The sequence below is a fragment of the Lethenteron reissneri genome, chromosome 24, assembly GCF_015708825.2.
Source record: "Lethenteron reissneri isolate LAM-NWPU_2019-01 chromosome 24, ASM1570882v1, whole genome shotgun sequence".
Lineage (NCBI taxonomy): Eukaryota > Metazoa > Chordata > Hyperoartia > Petromyzontiformes > Petromyzontidae > Lethenteron > Lethenteron reissneri.
Genome location: NC_083802.1, coordinates 18,626,389 through 18,650,491, shown reverse-complemented (window position 1 = coordinate 18,650,491; position 24,103 = coordinate 18,626,389). Strand labels below are relative to the sequence as shown.

The 24,103-nt window shown below is 49.7% G+C and overlaps 1 protein-coding gene across 1 annotated transcript; it reads right to left on the bottom strand.

Moving 5' to 3' along the window:
- Window positions 1-341: 341 nt before the first annotated feature.
- Window positions 342-23,995, bottom strand: LOC133346725 (uncharacterized). The gene is made up of 7 exons (XM_061558540.1): window positions 23,156-23,995; window positions 6,224-7,892; window positions 5,527-5,915; window positions 4,674-4,762; window positions 4,197-4,423; window positions 2,074-2,122; window positions 342-1,548 (listed from the first exon to the last, which is right to left on the bottom strand). Exons 1-7 carry the CDS (start codon window positions 23,549-23,551, stop codon window positions 1,302-1,304), a joined length of 3,066 nt encoding a protein of 1,021 aa, XP_061414524.1. The 5' UTR covers window positions 23,552-23,995; the 3' UTR covers window positions 342-1,301.
- Between the last annotated feature and the right edge of the window lie 108 nt (window positions 23,996-24,103).

The window sequence follows — 24,103 nt, the reverse complement described above, 5'->3', positions numbered from 1 at the left end:
TTGTGTCCGTCCGTCCGTCGTGCATCCAAAAATGGAAGGGGTGGGGCTGGGTGGAGAGGGGAGGGTGGAGAAGGGCTGGGTGGGGAGGAGCTGGGTGGGGAGGGGCTGGGTGGAGAGGGGAGGGTGGGGAGGGGATGGGTGGGGAGGGGAGGGTGGGGAGGGTGGGGAGAGGCTGGGTGGGGAGGGTGGGGAGGAGCTGGGTGGGGAGGGGCTGGGTGGGGGCTGGGTGGGGAGGGGCTGGTCACCCAGTGGTGCCCTTATAAAACTCAACGTTTAACCTACTCACGCCGAATTGTGCTCGCCCTCACAGTCGGGCATATTTGCGGAATACACCACGCCGCCGTTGACCCTGACCATTGACCGAGCAACCCAACGTTCCTACCAGCTCCCTTCGCAGGAATGTGTTCTACTTGAATTTAACGTGTTACGTATTAATTTATTGTCATGTACAAATAACACGCTTGTATTTCATCAGTTCACGTGATGGCAAAGACAAATGTCCTCGGGTGTAGCCTTCATCCCGCCAACACAGATTACCACAATCTTTGCCAGGCACAGCACATACACGAAACACAATGGAATGACGTCACTGGGATAAACAATGAAATCATATAAAAAATAAATGCACACGAGACATTTTGCATGCGAGTCTTTTCTGTGACCGTTAAACACAAGCCCTCGTGTCGATGCCACCGTCTGTCATTGTCAATTCGGCGTCACGACACCGACACGGGCTGCGAGCAGCTGGACGTGCACGAGATGGTCGCTCTCCACGCCGCGCCTGCGGTCATTCATTCGATGTTAATCGGAGACAACGCAAGGACCCCCATTCATTCGATCGGTCGTTACAGGGGGGCGGGGGGGGGGGTAGCGAGGGATCTGGGATTCTAGATTTGAAGCTTTCGTGACTGCAAGGATTAATACTCTTAGTTTTTTTCGGTAAAGTCACGTAGGTAAAAAATAAAATTAAAATTAATAAAAGTAATAATAGAAATAAAATAAAATAATAAATCACGACGTTTCGGAGGCAACACAAGTCTCCGTCATCAGGTGGGACCGTCACAGCTAGATTTACTGTATCAAGTGAGGCAAAGATTCCAAGATACAAGTTCTTAAATACAAGTTAAGGGGGGGGGAGGAGGGGGGAGGAGCTAAAAGAGAACAACAGGTGCACATGCTAAAGGTGCACATGCTAAAGGTGCACATGCTAAAGGTGCACATGCTAGAAGAGAACGACACTGCGCATGTTGTTTAACCCAGTGTTGGGATCTGGGAACCAGCGGAGCGGGAGAAGCCGCGGGTCACGGCTCGCTCATCCGTCGGAGGGTGGTGACCTTGAGGGGCAGGGGCCAGAACCTGGCCCCGCGTCCCTTGGCGCGGGTCCCGGCCGCGGCGAGCCTGGCCGCCGGCGGCGTGCGGAGGGGGGGCGCCCTGGAGGCGCGGCGCAGGGGCCCCAGGCCCAGCAGGGCGCAGTGGGGGCTGCACTCGTGCAGCGCGACGAACTGGGCGAGCGCCGACGAAGGGAAGTTCCCACGGACGCCCTGGAACCTAAAAAACGGCGTGGCGGGCACATGTGGCACGGGTTATACAGCTGGCACGGGTGGCACAGGTGGCACAGGTGGCACAGGTGGCACGGGTTATACAGCTGGCACGGGTGGCACGGGTGGCACGGGTTATAAGGTGGCACGGGTGGCACGGATTATTTGTGTGGTAAAGGTGGAACAGGCAGTAGAGGTGGCACGGGTGATATGCGTGTGCACGTATGTGTTGGAGCGTGAGGGTGGAGCGGTGGCGTAGCGGTTCGCGCACTGGGCTACGAAGCCGGCGACCTGAGTTCAATATCCGAACCGGTCCTGGGTTTCCCCGAGGTCGATTCGTCCTTATAAAATAGCACCTGGCACCGTGAGAAAACGTTAACACTGGGGATACAAAAACGGCTGGGCGTGGTTACTGGCCACATCACCCTTGAGTGCCCCATACCCCGTGTGGGCTACACTTTGTGTGTTTTTTCTCAATAGTCTTTGCGTGAATGCGTGTGCGCGTGTGAGCGCGTGCAGAAGAAAGCGGTCTCACTCCTTATCTCTGGTGGCGATCCCGACGTCTGTGAGATGCAGACCCACTCCTAAAAAGTCCAGCGGACACAGAGGCGGGCAGAGCGACGAGGTGAGAACCGGCGAGGCGACGTCACGGAGGGGGTTTTGACAGCGCGAGAGGGGAACACCAAACAATTAGCACGGTTGGCTACGTACGGTGCGAACGAAGTTCAACATACTGCCCATAGGCTAACACTACCTATCCACTCAACACTGCCCATAGACTCAGCACTGCCCATAGACTCAGCACTGCCCATAAACTCAACACTGCACCTTCGACGATTAGCACGGTGGGTTACGTACGGTGCGAACGAAGTTGAACATACGTACTGCCCATAGACTAACACTACCCACAGACGCAACAGAGCATCAACAACGAGGCGCTCGGTGGGCGAACCAGCGCCCCCTGCTGCCCGTGGCCGCGGCTCGACTCCAGCGGCCACAACGGGCAGGACAAGCGAACAGCGTGCCACGGGTACCCACCGTGCCACGGGTACCCACCGTGCCACGGGTACCCACCGGGCCACGGGTACCCAGCGTGCCACGGGTACCCACCGGGCAAGGCTCAGCCACGTACTAAGTGGGCATGGATCAGCTAGGTACTATGTAGGCACGCAGATCCCCCCCCCCTCTCTCTCTTCGCCTTGTCCAAACGTGCCCAGCTGGGCCCCCTTCTCTGGCATCCACTCCACAGCCGTCGCGCCACCGCCACGCTGCCACCTGCGACTCGCGGCAGGTGGCAGCGTGGTCGTCCCACTCGACGAGGTTGCCCGCTACCCCAGACCAACTCGCTCCATCTCCCTACTACACGCTGCTGCTGCTGTTCCTCTTCTCCTTATTTATGATTATTGTTATTCATCATTATATTGCTCGCCCCTGCGTTGCTTTTTGGTTCGCGTTATTTGTCGACAACTAGTGCGCTGTTTTTGAGTTGCACGCCTTTTGGCGTCATCTGGACCAACACCAATGGAGACTATGCTCTAAGAAAAGCTGTCTCGGGTGTGGACCAATCAACTTCAAGGACAGTGCATATCATTATCATTATCAGAGTTGTTTCTTTTTGTTTGCATTTTGACTGCTTGTGTTGTGGTTATTGCAAACATGATGCCTTGTATAAAGGTGTCAGTTTGTGTACCAGTTGAAAGGGTAAACACCTATTACTACTACTTGTCGACAACTGTTTTGGCAGCGGCGGTGCATTAAGCACAAGCAACACAACAGCGTGACGCTGTCGTCAATAACCAACAACCACCGTGGGGCATTCAAAGGGAAACAATCTGGAACAGTGGCGACTTATCGGGTCATCCCTTTCTCTCCAGTCGCGACGAAGAAAGGGGCCATCGCCCGAGACTTCGCCCCATTATACAGGGTGTTTCACAAAGATGGACCCAATTTCAAAGCGGTATATTTCACGAAGGCAACATGTTACAATTACACAAAAAGTTACGAACGGTTTAATGAGTTATCAAGTTTTACTGACCATTTTATAAATGCTCTATGTGCCCTCCACCTGCTGTACGGACAACATCGAGACGATAGTTGAATTCGTCCCAAACGCCTCTCAAAGTGGCTTCTTCCACTGAAGTCACCGCTGCCGTGATTCTGTTTTTGAGTTCATCCAGATTAGTCGCTAATGGTGGCACAAAAACACGGTCTTTTGTGCCACCATGCTCTTTGACATTGGCGGATCAATGCCTAAACGCCATTGAAACGCACGCTGCACCGCAATAACGGATTCAGTCTTGCTGAACTGCAGAACGCAAAACGCCCCTTGTGTGTTGCGGGGTCGCCGTCTTGCGAATGATTGAGGCTAGGGGCTGTTTGTGCGCTGGGAGAGGCATCTCGCGGTCATCATTTGAAACTCTATGCCCCGCCCTCTCTATGCCCCGCCCTTTCAAGTGGTAAGAGTTTCATTCATGGGCGGTTCGAGCTTGCAGAGATATAGCGATTTCAAACCGGGTCCATCTTTTTCCAACACCCTGTAGCACAATTTCCCTTCTCAAGGCCACGCGGTGCTATCGACGATCGTGCCGAGCCGCTGCCGCTGCTATCGGCGCCGCCGGCGTCACGTGCATCGTTCGCTCTTCCTCGCTCCGCAATCACCCTGCAGGTCGGTGACGAGGAGGCGGCCACCGGAGCGCACGAACACCCAGTGCTGGAAGGCGACGCACTTCATGCCGGCCTCGCTCGGGGTCCCGCCCGCAGCGCCGGCGCTGAGCTCCCTCCCGTCGCGCGGGGAGTACTTCGCGAAGCGGCCCGGCAGCTGCACCTCCACAGTGGCGTGCGCGGCGGGGCGGCCGGGACGCGTCAGCAGGTACAGCGGGATGACCCTGCGGCAAGGGGGGGGCAGGGGGAGAGAGACAGGGGGGTGCTGGAGTAAGGGGAGAGGGAGACGGGGGGGTGGTGGTGGTGCTGGGGTACGGGGAGATTGAGGATGAACCTCGTGAAAGGAGAGAGACAGGAGGCGATAAGTGGAGAAGAAGATTTATTGTAGAGCAGTGGTGGTCGGTTGGTTTCCTCGTGGATGAGGGATGGATGAGGAGGCAGATGAGGAGGCAGATGAGAGGTGGCGACGCTCACTCGGGAGTGGAGCCGAACCCGGGCAGCGCCGAAGCCTCTGAGGCGAAGCGTCGGCACAGCTGACGCGCGGCTCCCTGCACCCAGCACTCCTGCCCGCACACACACACACACAAGACAAAGGCCCCCCGTGTAGCCTTTAGCAGGCTGTTGGGGCAAGTGTTGTTAGCCAGCACCTGTTCAGGCCGGGACGACACAGGGGGGTGATGTGGCCAACACCAGGCCCGGCCACCTTTGTCTCCCCATTTCTGATGTTTACACACCGCATCAAGGGTACCTATTTAAGGTTGAGTCGACCCAGGGGAGGCCCACACACAGCTCACATACACATGTAATACACACACGTAGAGACACCGCATATCCTACAAGCACAGATAATGATGCGTATGGGTGAAGCGGCGATTCCTGGCCACGGCTAATATCAGAGGTGAGTGATCAACGGGAACTTAGCCCAGGGATTGGAGCTCGTCCTGGGCCACCCAGCTTCAACAACCTGCACTAAAGGGAGGCCTTCAACCAGCAGTGGATTGAACATGGCTGCTGCTGCTTGCTGATGATAATTACAATGAAGATGCGGGCTGAATTGCTCACTAAATATTTTCGGGGTTGCCAGTCGACTGAATTTGGGTGCAAGGGACATTTTTGGCGCCTCTGCATCACACAGAACAGGCCGATATTAATCCGACGACGATGCTGCTGCTGCGACCGCCCGTGCCCTTCTCCCGCACCTCCGATTCAGCACGGCTGGTTACGCACGCTGCGAAAGAAGTTCAACAAACACACGACGACGATGCTGCTGCTGATGCTGCTGCTGCTGCTGATGATACGGCGCAAGCCTGAACCCTGCCGCTCTCACCTGCACCGCCAACCTGCGGTTGCTCTCCACCAGCTGCGGGCCAGGCTGGCCGCCCTCCCCCAGGGCGCTGTGCACCTTGACGACGCACGCGGCGCCCACCCCGAACGGCGGGCACATCCCCTCGACGACGACGGCGCGGTGGGCCCTGCGTCTCATCCCCTCGCCCATCGCCGCCGCGTCGCACTCGACCCGGCCGGGCACCGCCGGCCCCCAGCGCGCGACGGGCACGGCCGGAGGGCGCCGCGCGGGGAGGGCCCCGGTGGTGGTGGTGGTGCCGCCACGGGAGATCGGGAGTGGGCTCGGATTGCGGTTCGCATCTGGGCTCGGCTCCTGGTTCAGGTACTGCGGCCCGAACACGAGCTCCCTGAGCTCCGCGATTTCCCACGAGCCTGGAGTTGAGTTTGAGAAGCCGATTCGTCATCGTCGTCATCATCATCATCGTGGTCATCGTACGATCATCGTCGTCGTCGTCGTTATTATCATTCTCACCGTTCCCGTTACTGAAATCAATCCATCATCACCCATCATTCGCAAAATAGATTGCTCCGCTATGAAGAAGAGCCATTAAGTTATCGCTATGTTTTACTTCTACCAGCTTCAATTATCACATCCTAAATTATCACCACCACCACCACAGCCACAACATCCATCATCATCATGATCCATCCGCACCCTGCGTGCATCGCTCCACTCTCACCGGTGACCGCTGGGATTAGCGCCGCGGGGTGGAGGTTGTTAGAGTTTGGCTCCAGCCCAGGGTTTCCTCGCTCCAGCTCAAGGTCCAGTCCTCCTCGACCCAGCTCCATCTCGGGTCTTTGGTCCAGCTCCATTCCAGGTTCCTTCTCCAACCTTCTCCCAGATTTTTTCTCCAACTCTGCTTGAGGTATTTGCTCCACCTCCATCTCATGTTTTTGCTTCAGATCCAATACCGGTTTTTGCAGCAACTCCATCCCAGGTATTTGCCCAACTTTCATCCGAGATTTTGTCTCTAACTCCACCTCAGATTTTTTCTCAAGGTCCATCCTCGTTCTTTGCTCCACCTCCAGCTCAGGTTTTTGCTCCACCTCTAATCCAGGCTTTCCCTCCAGCTCCATCCCAGGTCCTCCTCGCTCCCGCTCCAGGCCAAGCCCTGATCCTGACTGTAGCTCCACGTTGCTCTCCTGCCCCGGCACCTCCTCGATATGTGGGACCTTTGATTTGACGGCCTCCAGGGAGTCTCGGCGATTGCCGACGGAATCATCGGAGACCATCGCACACCCATTGCAGACCTCTCCAGAATCGTCATGCACCTTTGCGTGATCGTTCACAACCATCAGGGAATCGCTACAATCAACGGCGGACTCATCGCAGACCATCGCCGACCCATCGCAGCTTGGTGGTTGCAACACTCTGCACGAGGCTGATGATGATGATGACGACATGGAAGAGGAAGTGGGATACCTCTTCGCTGAGAGAGGCTGCCTCTTTAGGTTTCGCTTCACTCCTTCCCGGGAAGATCCGTCTTGGTCTCCTCTTCCTCCTCCTCCTTCTCCCCGTCGTGATGAGGCCACCTCGTCCTGCCTCGTGTCAGCTCGCCGCGCTTGACCGTCGTCATGCCGTGTGACGAGTGACGCCACGTGCACCTCAACCGCCTCGTCATCGTTCTGCTGCGTGTCGCCACTGCCTGTGTGTTCGGGGTGTGCGGCTGCGTGGTGTGCTGGTGTGCGTATGGGGCGTGGGGGTGTGTGTTTGATCTGCGGCGGTGTGTGTTGTGGGTGACAGTGTTCAGGGTGTGCGGGAGTGTGTTTAGTGTGCAGGGGTGCGTGTTCAGGTTGTGGGGGTGTGTGTGGGGGTGTGTGTGGGGGCGTGTGTTCCATGTGTGGTGGTGTGTGTGGGGGTGTGTGTGGGGGTGTGTGTTCAGGGTATGGGGGTGTGTGTTCAGGGTGTGTGTGTGGGAGTGTGTGTTCAGGGTGTGGAGGTATGTGTGGGGGTGTGTGTTCAAGGTGTGGGGGTGTGTGTGGGGATGTGTGTTCAGGGTGTGGGGGTGTGTGTGGGAGTGTGTGTTCAGGGTCTGGGGGTGTGTGTGGTGGTGTGTGTTCAGGGTGTGGGGGTGTGTGTGGGGGTGTGTGTTCAGGGTGTGCAGGTGTGTTTGGTGGTGTGTGTTCAGGGTGTTGGGGGTGTTCAGGGCGCTGTGGTCCTGGTCGCACCCTCGACCCAGCCGCCTGCTCCGCTCCCATTCCCGCTCCTGGTTTCGATCTACCGGCATCTATCGCTCGGCCCCCCTCTTCTCGAGGGCCCCCCATCTCGCGCATCGAGCCCCCCAATACCCGCGTGCGCATCCTTTGCACGGAGTTGGCGAAGTCCGTGACAATCGCCACCTCCAGCCTCTGTGACGTCAAAGGGGGGGGGGGGGCACGTGGCCCACAACGTCATTAACATCATCATTCCTTGTGAATGTAATCGACAGCATTTGAGCGATACATTGGCACGTGCAAACAATACTTTTTGTAAGATTACAAACATTTCGACGGTGGTCATTGTGTGTGCTATGAAGAAGGGCTGGTGCCCAACACGTGTTAATGACACGTGACGTGTTGGGGATTGCTTTTCTTCCAAAAATAAATATGGATCAATTACTTCACCGCCACCGCCACCACCACCGCCACCACCACCGTAGCAGCAGTGGGTGGCCGCTGCCTGGCAGCCGTGAGCTGGACAAGAGCCAGGGGCGACGCTTCCGTGATGCCTCGTGGAAGCTGCTGGACCCAACAACAAGCAGGAGGAGGAGGCCAGAAATCTCATTCCTTGGCTACCACTTCATTTTTATTCCTGACCATCTATGCTCGTGACACACCGCGGTGGCGAGGAGATGTTATCTCTCTCGCGTGGGTTCGATCCCGGACCCTGGCGATGTCTGTTGTTGTATATTTGGAGTTCGCGTGTTCTCTCTCTCTCGCCGTGGTGGTCCTGTGGATTTTCCTCCGGATTCCTCGGGTTTTGCCCTCCACAGTTAGACACGCCTGCTTAGATTATTTGGCTGCAACTATACATTCCCATCTATCTATCTATATAAATCTACTTATATAAGCTATCACGTGTGACCAGTTTTCCTCTAAAAAACAGCCAAGGACTCGGTGGGCTTGAGCTGGTAAAATGAAATAGTTTAGTGACGTGTCGGCCCAAGCCCCACGAACTCTTCTTACGGCGCCTTGAGACTTTTTGTGAAAGTTGGATTTTACGTGTCAATGATTACAGTGTAACAATTTTTTTTCCTGGGAAGTGTTATGGGGCCGTCCATTTCGGACGATTTTTTACCCCCCCTCTTCGTCACACGGCGTCACATATTACGTTACAAAGCTCTGCCCCCCCCCCCCAAAATAAAACATGCTTCAAATCGCTTTAAACTATTGTCATTGTAGTGCGTATTTAATGTGGCGCTGCACTCTGATGTTATAGGAGAACACATTTATTAAAAAGTATATTTACTTAAGTAGAACGTGTTGTCTACATTTATTTAAAGTTGCGCATTTTGATGTGATGTCACATTTCTCAAACCCCCCTCCCCCCCCCCATCGTCACACATCGTCACAAATGTCTGACCTCCCCCCCTAGGTGCGTGACGTCATTTATGGACGGCCCCTATTTCCAAATTGCTTATGCCTCAAAAGGACAGAAAATGGCTATGACTTGAAGGCTGCAGACTCCTTATCTACAGCTCTGACAAATTGTTTCATAAGGCCCAATTTGATGTGCAGTGGTGGCATCAGCACCTTCCGGGGGTCCACCAGTGGCTCCCACTTGACGTGGTTCCTCCCCACAGAGAACTCGGTCCGCTGTGGCCAGTCCCGCCTGTGGTAGTGCGCCTTGGTGTCTAAATCTTTTGTTGTCATGTTTGTATGACTTTAGTATAAATACATGTTATTTTTGATTAATATGTTGTTTTTTCCTGACTTTGTGAACGAAAAGACACTAATTCGCCCGTTTTCTCATTGAAAATAGGTAAGTTTCAAAATACCACTGTCCTGGTCACAAAAGCAAAGTTTGTGGGTAATAATAGCAAATTTTCTATACTTTTGAGGCATAAGCAATAACGGAACAACACTTACTACCCAGGAACAAAAATCGTGTTACATTGTGTTGTTATTATTGTAAACAGTTCGCATGATGCCATGATCCTGCGTGTGTCCTCTAACCCGCCTGGGTCTCCCGAGGTAATCCCGAGCGTGCATCTCCCCGTGATTCTCTGCGCACTCTGTCGGTTTTGTTCCGTAACTTCTCCGTCATGGCCCCACGTTACCAATGATCAACGCGTGGTCGCAAGAAAGCAAGCGCCACGCACTGACGACACCACTGGCTTCTTCTAGGCCACATCGCTGACCCTCACCATCAAGTTCAGTGGGTTCAGATAAGCGCTGTTCCCACCCCGCTTTTGTCCATCCTCTTTATCTCGTCGCTTTGACCCCGGTTCGCATTCAATTGCCGTCCCAGGCAGCACACACACAGTCCGCACCGTGTGTTCCCAGCGGTGTCACGCCAACCCGATGTCGCCATGTGATTCGCATATCCCCGTCTGTGTACACATTAGTACAGTCGTCACACGATATCTGTTGAACGTTTCCTTAACTTCAGTTTGTAGTTGCGCCACGGTCAGTCTAAACATAATCTGCCCGAGCTGACTTACGTTGCAGGGAATGTATGATTTATGTTCGCGGAATATTCTCCATTTCTCATGTGGTGCCACAGCTGCTATCGCTATGATTTTAACACGTTTAATTGCTGTAACTTCATTTAAATAAATAAAAATACTTTTGTAATGTTGATAAACCAGGTCACATAAACTCATCCTGGGTCTCTTGAGTTCTGATCTGGCCAGACGAAATCAACTCGAGACTTATGTCCGGTTGGTTAGCCGACTTCTTAAACATTACCTTTGTATTTTTTTTATATATTATTTATCCTGAACCTAACCCTGGCAGCCTTCTCTCGAACTGAGTTGTCCCAACTTATCCTGCAGTTCATTCCCATCGATCGTGATGGCGACCGTGTCACACATCTAATCTGAGCCAAGGGTATCATCATCATCATCATCGTCATTGCACAAACCGTAAACTAAACAAACCCACGAGGCTCCACGCGTGCGGGTGCATGATGACCGTGAACATGGACATGCACAGCCCTCCACTGCTGCAGCACTGCGTGTTGTTGATGATGATGATGAGTCTTTATTTGTGGAGGACGATCGTTCCGTCAATGTTGTTATTATAGCGACCCTTTGCCCCGAGGAGAGACAACACGGCCCGTCCACCTTCGTTAACATATGTCTTCCACGTAAAAAAGAGCGTCTTCTTAAATAACCCATCTTGCAGCGTCGCGGCCTTCTAGAAGAAATAGGTCAGGTGATGTTGTTCTTGTTGGTGGTGATGAAGTTATTGATGATGCAACAGCCGTTGTGCTGCTGCTACTGATGGTGCTATTTCTGTGGAAATTGATCACGACGCATCTATTGATGGTGTGGGTGATTGTTGTATATGTTGGTTATGAAAATTTGTTATGCTGTATGCGTGCGTGGGTGAAATTATTATGTTGTATATGTGGGTTATGAATATTCAGTGGAAATAATAATAATTAAATGAAATTTGGCCAAATGTGTAATTATCCGGAAATATGTTAATTTATGTAATTACGCACATTTTAATTATGCCAATTCGAGAGGTAATCGTATTAATTATGCGAGTGGGTGTAATTATGATAGCGCAAGTCGTTATGATAACCAGACCCCGGTTCACCCCGTTATCGCTTTAACATTTACTGAGTATGTATTAGTGTGTTTATTAAGGTCACCAAGTTCAAATCTCAACGCAGAAGCAGATCTTATGCATAGATTTCAGGAAAGAATCACACAACCACTTCTGTATTGATCAATTTATTACTAATTCAACCTTAACTATGATATAGTATGCGAACTCTCAATCCCTGAACGTCAATACGGCATCAATACAGTATCATCAACGATTGTCTGATTTCACTTTGACAACGGCACATGGATCCCGCATAACGCGATGGTTGTTAGTGAGAGAGAGAGTCGTTAAAACATGCAAATACTATGCTAAGAAAACCTTAACGTTAATGAATGATTATACTCAATATTGTTCACGCAGTACCGCACTCCTTATTGATCATACGCAACCCTTATCACGTTGTTAGCACCTTGGGTCACGGAACAGTTGAATATTCTGTAGAGGATGCGAGTACGTGCGGCGATTATGACTGAAAGATACTTGAAAGATTATACGGCGATAAAAAAAAACACAATCAAAACAGTTACTATTCTTAAAGGCACCAATCTCAACAGATACATCGGCAGGTTATCTCAGAACGGCTCGGAGTAAGGGCCTGCGACGGTGCTCCTTTTCCGAAGATCGTTATCTTATACCAAGTTTACTAATTGGGGACCAGATCACCTGATAAGGATCCGGTGGGCCACCACTCCCCACGTGAGCGTGGCTCGGCGGAAGGAGGTGCCAAGAATCAGTTCGTATTGATGGATCTGTTGGGAATTTATGCGATTAAGAGTACAGCCCACTAAATATTAAAGATAAAAATTAAGAATACTCTTATAAACGACGGATGGCCACCACTCGGTCTCGTTGTGATGCCTTCCCAGCCACGGATGACTTATGGGTTCGAGTGTGTTTGAGTGGTAAGAGTTGTCTTGAATAGTCAGTGTTCGGAGTCGATTCTTTATGTCAAACAGACGCCTGGTGGTCGTGTGGTGAGGGGGCGGTGCGCGTCATACGTATCAGGCGCTCCCCTGTCACCGTGGTGAATTGGCTCGGATGGCTGTTGATACGCTGTCGCAGTTCGGAACCCGGTCGGTAGGTGGCGCCCACAACTCGCTCGTAGCGTGCAGCGCTGGATCGTCGCCAAGTCGCGACGCTCACCACCGGCGGCAGCGGAGACCCCCGTCGGCAGCAGAGATTGACGAGCTGAAGATGAGTCGAGCCGACCCGCTGGTCGCAGCTCGCTCCTGAGTCGACCCTCCCGGTCGAGCTCGCTCCTGGGTCGACCCGCTGGTCGCCCTCGCTCCTGAGTCGACTCTCTGGTCGCACTCCTGAGTGGACCCGCTCTGGTCGCACTCGTTCCTGAGTCGACCCTCCCGGTCGAGCTTCTGAGTGGACCCTCCCGTCGCACTCCTGCTGAGTCGACCCTCTCGGTCGAGCTTCTGAGTGGACCCTCCCGTCGCACTGGTTTCCAATGTTCAGGATCCGTTCCTTTATGCTGAAAAATCCCCCTGGATCCCGCCCACAAGGCGGGGCTTCCGATTTTTGCTGTGTCAGGATCTGTCCGTAGGCAGGTGTGTCCATGTGTGTGTCCGTATGTCCTTGTGTGCATCACTGACGGTATATTCCGTTGTCAACTCCCTCCATAAAACCCACGAGCAAACAACCAGATGTTACAAATTGTCTCGAAGTCGTCTCTCTGTCTGGGTGCAATTTATCTCTTGTCTGGCCTTCTTCATGAACCCAAAACACAGACGTTACAAATCGTCTCATAGGCGTCTTTGTTCGTGTTGCACAACCTGGGGGGAGGGGCAACACTCTCTCCGACCCGGCGCACAAAGAAATGGTTAAAAGTTTTAAGTTAACATTTGTCCCTTACTATTTCACAGTTATGATTCTGTATGTAACCTAAGGTCTGTCGTTTCCCATCGTGGTTCCCGACCCAAGTGTAGGTGTTTCCCCGAGCGTACACACACTCCTATCCCGCGCTGCGGGGATACAAAGACGGCCGGGATCTCCCTTTCTCTCCGACCCTGGGTTTAACATTGTTTTTTTTTTTATTATGTATTTATATTCGACCTGGTGGTGATTCATCCCGTTATCCTGGCTTTTCCATAAGTTTTACTTTTGTCTTTCATGCATATACTTATTACTATTAATTTATTTCCGATATCTTAGGTTAAGGGGTAAGTTTCTTGATCCTAGGAATTCGTATTCCTTGGTGCCTGGATGGTTATATAAGCGGAATATAGTTTACGGTGAATAGCGTTAACATTGATGTTATGTGCGATATTATGTATTGTGATGTCTTTAACTTAACTTGTTTGTCAGGGCTTTACTGACACGAAGTTGCATTCCATAGCCCGCAGTCTTTGCCCCACCCTATCTCTGCTCGCCGTTGTTGTTGCCTGCCGTTAATTCAAGGCCTCATTAATTTCCGTCACCCCTGAGTAGGTGAGGGCGGTTGAACCTTGGAGTCAGTTCTGGTTTTTGTCTGCCTGCTTCTTCTTGTGTCCCCTGACCCCGGGAGTTATTATTCTACTTTATGGCCTGTCGAAGCCCCACTCGCTGTTGCTGGGCTGGTGTTGTTCCCGGCTTTTTGCTTACGTTTGCAGTTCGCCGTGCTCTTGATTTCCTTCCCTCTTCAACCTTATATTGACTATTCGCTCCTGTCTGGGTGCGATTCAATTTTGACTTAGGAAGGTTCTGATTGTCATATGCTTCGGGTCGAATTGTATAGAAAGTATTGAAGTATGGAAATAACATTTCATATTGACTTAATAATGGTGATGGTTCAGTAGGCGTAACTTGTGGCCTGGTTTAATTGGAGTGGGTGTGAATATCGATAACTTTAGCCTACCCTGTTGTTAAATTTCGAATTTTGACGTTACTTTAAAACCATGCAGGATGGTTGGGCTTTTTGCCTTAACTATGTCTGGCTGACACTCCCACTGTCTCTGCCCTTGCACGGGTGACATGTGCCCGTTCATCAGGCCTTATCTTTCCTTGAAGCAAGGTTGCAAATTCTGCCATCCTAGCCCTCCTCCGGTTCATTACTTAACAACACCTGGTGTTTTGCAGTTTGCTGCGCTTGGTGTGTTTCAATCATTAAAAAAAACAAATAAAAAGATAATATATAAAAATCATCAAATATTATTAATCTCAATTATGGAAGAAGGGTTAGGATACAACATACCGCCCTTTTAAAAATGACCAGTGGTCAAATGGCCACGGGTTATTTTTAAAAAATATGTATACCCTTCTTCCATCATGAACCATCGATTGTCCTCAAGTTTTGCTGCTATTCCTCACAACGCGTGCGTACGTGTCACAACTTAACATGGTTATATTTGAATTGAGCAAAGAAAATTAAACAAGCGTTAAACATCGATATTGCGTTACATCGGTTCTGATACATCATGACTCCGACGAATATTCATTTTTGTTTTTGTTAAATCCTGGGAAACGCTAGGTAGCGGTTTCGAACGCATTTATGCGTTACCTTCCTCATGTTGCCTCGTTCACCACTTATCACTTCGATAATTCGATCACGGTTTTCGGGTTCGTTTTTGTAGTTTCCTCTCTGACTCTCTGTGTCGTGGGAGTGTGTGGTGAAAAATTGTGCTGCACATAACCAGAATTCGCGCACACGACCCACTTTGACCCTTGGTTCGAGGCATTCGCTCTCTCTGCGATTACATGCACATTTGCCGAGTCCGTGTGTCGATTTAATTCTGTCCCTCGTAATGTTGCCCTCTTTGTTTTTACTAGTGTGTTGGATTTCAACACCATTCCCGATACGTCATGGACATTCGTCTCCATTTTAGCACTCCGATCCACATAATTTTTGGTTTCCCTTGGATATTTTCCATTCAAAGGCTCATGCCTGCGCTCCTCAGGGCGTGTCCCTGCTGTCTGTTTTTGTACTGTCCGATCACGCTTCAATGCAACCCTGTCCTTGTATTCGATCCGCGCGTCATTTACGGGAGCACTGTCCACGTTTTTGCCCGCCCTGTCACTTGCAGCCTGCCTGTATTTCACATTGAGCGCCGGGTTTAACACCTCGGCGGGTGTGGCGCGTATGGGCTGCCCGCTCTCAATCACTGTGGATGGTTCATCACGTATTTGGACCGTATTCTGTGTTATTCCTCTATTCCCTCCTGGTATAGCCGGTGGAGGAATTGGTCGGAATTGTATCGATTGTGTTTGACCTCCCATCCTGCGATTCTCGTGAATGTTCGCATCCATACCTCCGCGGTATGTGTAACACCTTCCCGCTAGGTGGTTATCTTCCCATCTCTGTGCGTAATTTGAACCTTGCGTGTGTCGTGGGATGGGGTGTTGATATGGTTCTGTTCTGAACCTCCCCCTCCTACGATTCTCCTGCACCCTTGGCCCAGTGTTTTTCCCATTTGGGTGCCAAATTTTTCCTGGATTGTTACTTCGCCATCCCTGTGGGTAATCTTGACCTTGCGCATGTCGGGGCATGGGGTGTTGGTATGGTTCTATTCTGAACCTCCCCCTCCTGCGATTCTCCTGAATGTTCGGCTTTGTGCCGCTCTCATTCTCGTGCCAACCTCTCTCTGGGTTATTTTGCCATGTGTGCGTGCGTTTCTGCTGCTCTCTGCATGGTGGGACTGCTCGGTGATTTTTATTCCTCTCTGAGAGGCTGGGTTCCTCATCCCTCTCCCTGTGTTCTGGATCCGAATTATGATTCTTAGCTCTGTATAACCATGCCATGTACGCCTTGCTCTCTATGCGGCGTAAGGATGCGGTTTCTGGATTCAAAACCATTCTCACCCTTTCTGTAATCTCTGGGCTTAAGGATTCAAAAAACATAATTTTGAACATTTTATCCCCTTCGTGGTATTGATTCACATCGCCTGCGTAATACGCTCTTTTAAATTGGACGAGGTAGTCACGTGGATCTTGGTCCATGCCCTGGGTCATCGATTTTACAGCATAAAACCCCTCAGTGAGTGTCGAATATTCTCCAAACTTCCGAATCACTGCCAGGCTCAATTGTTTAAAATCATTTCTAACCTTGTGTGGTAGTGACTTTACCCATGGAATAGATTCTTTATGTAAGGTCCGTTTCAACAAACTCGCTTTTTCATCCCGTCTCCTCAGCCCTCTAATCATTGCCTCCTCTTCCACTGTCGCGATATGTGTGTGGATATCCATAGTCTTATTGTGGGGGTCAAAATCGGGAATTCTGACTAGAGCCTTGTCCATCAACTTAAGGGTTTTACTGGTGAACAGGTATTCCGAAAGTTGATTGCTGACAGCGTCATCATCAAACAAGTTATCATCAGGCAATCTGTCACTTTGGTCTGTGCTGTGTCTCTTGTGTTTAAGTGGTGTGCATTTTCTGTGTGCGCGCCCAGGGCCGTGTCGCTCGTGTTGCCATTTCCCTTCAGTTTTTGCCTCTGCCCTTAGTGTACCATGTCCTGGCGATTTTACTTTAACTTTTGTGCGATCAATCCCTGGACTCTGTCCACGTACCCAAGAGAGTGATTTGATGTTACTTCCATATTTATTCTGTGGCTCAACGTCTGTGAGTTTCGCTGGTGTCGCGAGCTTTGATTTCTCCTCCCTCTCGAGGGTGTGAGGACATTTCTCGTCGTTTATTAGAGACGATTTCTCTCCCGTTTCATTTCCAAAATTTCCTTCATTCCACAATCCCTGTCTGTATGCCTGTGTGAGAAGGTATGAGTCCTGTCCTGCCTTCTCTGCAGTTTTTGCATCGTGTTTGCCTTCGTTACTTTTTATCCAGTCAATTAGTTTCCCCCAAGGTGTGTTCGTGTTATCGATACAGCTCCCTTCCCATATGTCTCTCTGACTGTACTGCTTTGTAACAGATTGGTCGGTACGTTTAAATACGAGCTCCCCGTATCCCATAACCCATTCAAATATTATTCTTAATCCTAGCATCTTAAGTATGGCAAGAGTTACCTTAATATTTCTTTTCAGAGTGCATATAAACAATTGTATCACAGGATGCGTCAGTTCAACTCGAGCAAATAATCTCAGCCCAGCTGTCTTTGTTATACTCTGCTACTCTGGTATTTCCCTTCAGAGCGCGTTTTGTTTGTATACCCCCGTTTACAATCACAAGGCAACGTTAGTTCACAACACTTTGATTAACACATCAGTGATTCGTTCCTGAATTCATGCACAAACTGTCTGCGAGAGATCCCGGAAGACGAGCCCCCATTATGTTGTATATGTTGGTTATGAAAATTTGTTATGCTGTATGCGTGCGTGGGTGAAATTATTATGTTGTATATGTGGGTTATGAATATTCAGTGGAAATAATAATAATTAAATGAAATTTGGCCAAATGTGTAATTATCCGGAAATATGTTAATTTATGTAATTACGCACATTTTAATTATGCCAATTCGAGAGGTAATCGTATTAATTATGCGAGTGGGTGTAATTATGATAGCGCAAGTCGTTATGATAACCAGACCCCGGTTCACCCCGTTATCGCTTTAACATTTACTGAGTATGTATTAGTGTGTTTATTAAGGTCACCAAGTTCAAATCTCAACGCAGAAGCAGATCTTATGCATAGATTTCAGGAAAGAATCACACAACCACTTCTGTATTGATCAATTTATTACTAATTCAACCTTAACTATGATATAGTATGCGAACTCTCAATCCCTGAACGTCAATACGGCATCAATACAGTATCATCAACGATTGTCTGATTTCACTTTGACAACGGCACATGGATCCCGCATAACGCGATGGTTGTTAGTGAGAGAGAGAGTCGTTAAAACATGCAAATACTATGCTAAGAAAACCTTAACGTTAATGAATGATTATACTCAATATTGTTCACGCAGTACCGCACTCCTTATTGATCATACGCAACCCTTATCACGTTGTTAGCACCTTGGGTCACGGAACAGTTGAATATTCTGTAGAGGATGCGAGTACGTGCGGCGATTATGACTGAAAGATACTTGAAAGATTATACGGCGATAAAAAAAAACACAATCAAAACAGTTACTATTCTTAAAGGCACCAATCTCAACAGATACATCGGCAGGTTATCTCAGAACGGCTCGGAGTAAGGGCCTGCGACGGTGCTCCTTTTCCGAAGATCGTTATCTTATACCAAGTTTACTAATTGGGGACCAGATCACCTGATAAGGATCCGGTGGGCCACCACTCCCCACGTGAGCGTGGCTCGGCGGAAGGAGGTGCCAAGAATCAGTTCGTATTGATGGATCTGTTGGGAATTTATGCGATTAAGAGTACAGCCCACTAAATATTAAAGATAAAAATTAAGAATACTCTTATAAACGACGGATGGCCACCACTCGGTCTCGTTGTGATGCCTTCCCAGCCACGGATGACTTATGGGTTCGAGTGTGTTTGAGTGGTAAGAGTTGTCTTGAATAGTCAGTGTTCGGAGTCGATTCTTTATGTCAAACAGACGCCTGGTGGTCGTGTGGTGAGGGGGCGGTGCGCGTCATACGTATCAGGCGCTCCCCTGTCACCGTGGTGAATTGGCTCGGATGGCTGTTGATACGCTGTCGCAGTTCGGAACCCGGTCGGTAGGTGGCGCCCACAACTCGCTCGTAGCGTGCAGCGCTGGATCGTCGCCAAGTCGCGACGCTCACCACCGGCGGCAGCGGAGACCCCCGTCGGCAGCAGAGATTGACGAGCTGAAGATGAGTCGAGCCGACCCGCTGGTCGCAGCTCGCTCCTGAGTCGACCCTCCCGGTCGAGCTCGCTCCTGGGTCGACCCGCTGGTCGCCCTCGCTCCTGAGTCGACTCTCTGGTCGCACTCCTGAGTGGACCCGCTCTGGTCGCACTCGTTCCTGAGTCGACCCTCCCGGTCGAGCTTCTGAGTGGACCCTCCCGTCGCACTCCTGCTGAGTCGACCCTCCCGGTCGAGCTTCTGAGTGGACCCTCCCGTCGCACTGGTTTCCAATGTTCAGGATCCGTTCCTTTATGCTGAAAAATCCCCCTGGATCCCGCCCACAAGGCGGGGCTTCCGATTTTTGCTGTGTCAGGATCTGTCCGTAGGCAGGTGTGTCCATGTGTGTGTCCGTATGTCCTTGTGTGCATCACTGACGGTATATTCCGTTGTCAACTCCCTCCATAAAACCCACGAGCAAACAACCAGATGTTACAAATTGTCTCGAAGTCGTCTCTCTGTCTGGGTGCAATTTATCTCTTGTCTGGCCTTCTTCATGAACCCAAAACACAGACGTTACAAATCGTCTCATAGGCGTCTTTGTTCGTGTTGCACAACCTGGGGGGAGGGGCAACACTCTCTCCGACCCGGCGCACAAAGAAATGGTTAAAAGTTTTAAGTTAACATTTGTCCCTTACTATTTCACAGTTATGATTCTGTATGTAACCTAAGGTCTGTCGTTTCCCATCGTGGTTCCCGACCCAAGTGTAGGTGTTTCCCCGAGCGTACACACACTCCTATCCCGCGCTGCGGGGATACAAAGACGGCCGGGATCTCCCTTTCTCTCCGACCCTGGGTTTAACATTGTTTTTTTTTTTATTATGTATTTATATTCGACCTGGTGGTGATTCATCCCGTTATCCTGGCTTTTCCATAAGTTTTACTTTTGTCTTTCATGCATATACTTATTACTATTAATTTATTTCCGATATCTTAGGTTAAGGGGTAAGTTTCTTGATCCTAGGAATTCGTATTCCTTGGTGCCTGGATGGTTATATAAGCGGAATATAGTTTACGGTGAATAGCGTTAACATTGATGTTATGTGCGATATTATGTATTGTGATGTCTTTAACTTAACTTGTTTGTCAGGGCTTTACTGACACGAAGTTGCATTCCATAGCCCGCAGTCTTTGCCCCACCCTATCTCTGCTCGCCGTTGTTGTTGCCTGCCGTTAATTCAAGGCCTCATTAATTTCCGTCACCCCTGAGTAGGTGAGGGCGGTTGAACCTTGGAGTCAGTTCTGGTTTTTGTCTGCCTGCTTCTTCTTGTGTCCCCTGACCCCGGGAGTTATTATTCTACTTTATGGCCTGTCGAAGCCCCACTCGCTGTTGCTGGGCTGGTGTTGTTCCCGGCTTTTTGCTTACGTTTGCAGTTCGCCGTGCTCTTGATTTCCTTCCCTCTTCAACCTTATATTGACTATTCGCTCCTGTCTGGGTGCGATTCAATTTTGACTTAGGAAGGTTCTGATTGTCATATGCTTCGGGTCGAATTGTATAGAAAGTATTGAAGTATGGAAATAACATTTCATATTGACTTAATAATGGTGATGGTTCAGTAGGCGTAACTTGTGGCCTGGTTTAATTGGAGTGGGTGTGAATATCGATAACTTTAGCCTACCCTGTTGTTAAATTCCGACTTTAACGTTACTTTAATAGCAATACAGAATAATTGAGCTTTTTGTCTTAACTAGGCGAATGCGAACTTCTGGTGACCCCGCAGCCTTGTTGTTCAGCTGGGTCTGCCTCCTTGAGAGATATACACCACTCTTATTCTCGTCTCACTGTGGTCATCCAACCTTCTGCTCTGGGAGTGTTATTCTTACTTTCAGGTCAAAGGCCCCCTCACATCCAGACGCGCAGGGTTGTTTACATCAGCTCCCCCCCTGTGCACGTGTTCTAACTAGCTCGGAATTCCTGAACACACAATCAGTGATGATTCCTGGCTTTCTGTGGTTGTGATTTAGACAAAGGCGCCTCTGTTTTCTTCCATTGCCTTTGAGTCGACACTGCCCTATTATTTGCCCATGTGCTGAGGTCATAGAATTCGTTTTGACTTCAGTAATATTAACATTCAGTATTGGATTAGCAAATGGGCAATGGTTCATTGATGTAGCTCGCAGCCTGGTCTCCAATTTGAGCGAGCGCGAGGATCGATAATTTAGCCTACTCTGTTGTTGAATTTCGAATTTTGACGTTACTTTAAAACCATGCAGGATGGTTGGGCTTTTGCCTTAACTATGTCTGGCTGACACTCCCACTGTCTCTGCCCTTGCACGGGTGACATGTGCCCGTTCATCAGGCCTTATCTTTCCTTGAAGCAAGGTTGAAAATTCTGCCATCCTAGCCCTCCTCCGGTTCATTACTTAACAACACCTGGTGTTTTGCAGTTTGCTGCGCTTGGTGTGTTTCAATCATTAAAAAAAACAAATAAAAAGATAATATATAAAAATCATCAAATATTATTAATCTCAATTATGGAAGAAGGGTTAGGATACAACATGATGATGACGCAGCTGATTATGGTGAGGCATATGATGTTTTTTTGCTGCTTTTGTTATGATGTTGATGCGGCTGCTGCTGCTGATGATGCCGATCCTGATGGAACCACCGTTGTTGAGGAAACTGTTGTTGATGGCACTGCTCATGTTGCTCCTGATGATGTTGCTGATTATCCATAAGAGGTTTTTTGGGTTAATCGTGTAAATAATAAAATGTGTCGTTAAACCCGCCACCACCCGACACAACCAATTAGTAAGGGTTGTCACGTAAACAGAACGTGGCCAATTCGTTACTAGTACAGCACACCGGTGTGTTGGAGAGCCAAGCCACAACATTTACAATCTGAGTACGACGTTTCACCAGTTATTACAACAAGCTTAATCAAATAGCCGTATTTTAATAAACACAATAGACATGAAGGACAAGTTTAAAGGGCCTGCATAATGCACATGCATAGTGTACGTTGCCTCAGTAATCCCCCCCCGCCCACTATATAAGGAACGAAACAGGTGGACTTCTCCACAAATCTGGCTGTCGCCTGATGAAGCTAGTTGTAATTACTGGCGAAACGTCGTACTCAGATTGTAAATGTTGTGGCTTGGCTCTCCAACACACCGGTGTGCTGTACAAGTGACGAATTGGCACGTTCTGTTTACGCGACAACCCTCACTAGTTGGCTGTGTCGAGTGGTGGCGGGTTTTAACGACACTTTTATTTATGTGATCAAACCCCCAAAAAACTCTATTATGGATAATATTTATTTGGTGTTCTTTTAGTCTCGTGCTGATAATTCGTCCTGTTTGCCCAACATATAATTTTCCACAAGTGCAATTAATCCTGTACACACCTCGATAGCTTTGGTAATACATATTTTGTACCAGATATTAATTTCTGTATTTTATGTACCGTGCCAAATCTGACTCGGATGTTTTGTTTTCCAAGCATCTGTATAGTTTATCAGTTACTCCCGCAATGCACGGTATTTTAATAGTTTTAATTACTTGGGCAGTTTCAATGCTCATGTTATTTGATTTTCTTTTGGCATGCCATGCCCTGTTGATTTGTGCATCATTGTTACCGTTCATTTGCAGCGCTTCTTCAACATGTTTAATTTAACTTCTCAGACTATCACCATCTGACACTTTCTTAGCCCGATGAATGAGCATCTTGATGAGAGCGAACTTCTGTGCGGGGTGATGGTGTGGCTCTGCATTCTGATAGGCGTCAGTGTGCGTTTTCTTTCGGTAAACGTTTTATGTCATTCTACCATTTCGACCTCGTCTGAGCAGAATATTCATAAATGATAGAGTTCTGTCAGCTTTCAGTTGAGATTATGTAAAAATGCGTTATCTTAGCCGTGTGGCCAGACCACCAATGTGTCATCCACATATCTACGCCTGATCATGTCGACATTGATACAACCGCAGTTCGATGCATCCACGTCTTCTGGTGATTATGCCGCCGATACGAATGGCGATGCTAACGATCATGAAGCTGCTGCTGCTAATACAGATGATTATGTTGATGAAGCTACTGCTGCTGATGATAGTGAAACTTTATGAAACGGCTGTTATTGATTGAGCTATTGACGCAGATGCTCACGATGATGATGCCAATGCTGGTGACGACGACTGGCACCGCAACCCTCACCTTGAGAAGGGGCGCGTGGCCCTGACGTCGTCCCCTGGGCTCACCCCTCACGGTCAACTCGGAGCGAGTGAGCAGGGACGAGACGACCGAGTACATGGGTGCTGTGAACGCAGTGACTAGGCACCAGTACACGCGCTCCTTCCATTTCTCTTGGCCTTCATCATCATCGGCAGCGTCCTCCTCCTCACCACCACCACCCTCCGCCTCTTCTCCATCATTTTTTCTCGCCGGCTCGCCGGATCGTGTCGTCCCCCTGCCCCTAGGGCAATTGACCATGGCCCCGGGGCAATTGCTAGCAGCCCTCTGGTCCGGAAGGGGTAGCGCAGGTAAATGAGCCGTGCACGTGTGAATGGCCAACATCGCTCCGACTGCCAGATTTTCTGTCGAGATATTCATGGTGCCTGCTTGTCTTATTAGAATCCCTAATTAATAGAAGGTATGTGATTGAGCCTTACGATTTAGTGGTCGATGTTAAGGTGCAAACGCATAGTCGCACCTATCAATCAATTTCATTTATTCAGACGTTCTAATTTCCGAACCACGATCTTCCTTAAAAAGGGCCCGTTGCCCGAAACGTCAAAAATGTTTTAAACCTTCAGTGACGGGAGAAAACCAATCACATCCTGAATCTGTATTATTTTAACAGTCAATGTTATTGCTGTTGTTGTTATTTAAAAAATGTAATCGTATTGAGCGTGCTACCGACTCACACGCTTCCACGATCGTTACTCAACGCCCCCAGTGGGCCCGCGAGAGAGGCAGAGACGGAGACGCCGCGCCCTGCTGCGTGGTTGGCGTTCCACGGCAGGAGCCCCCCACGCTGCTGGTGGTGCTGGTGGTCGCTGTCTGCTGCGTCTCTCCCCGCGGCTGGCGGGTAGCGCTTTTAAAGGACACCGCCACTTCTACCACCCCCCCCCGTCTCCCTCCACCCCGCCACCCCCCCCCCCC

Bases quoted from the DNA above. Each gene is read 5' to 3' on its own strand.
- LOC133346725 (XM_061558540.1), bottom strand. From the start codon at position 23,551: ATGAATATCTCGACAGAAAATCTGGCAGTCGGAGCGATGTTGGCCATT. The intron at 7,893-23,155 runs GTGAGGGTTGCG...TTGACGTCACAG, and splicing joins GCCACGCGCCCCTTCTCAAG to AGGCTGGAGGTGGCGATTGT. The intron at 4,763-5,526 runs GTGAGAGCGGCA...GTGTGCGGGCAG, and splicing joins ACCGCAGGTTGGCGGTGCAG to GAGTGCTGGGTGCAGGGAGC.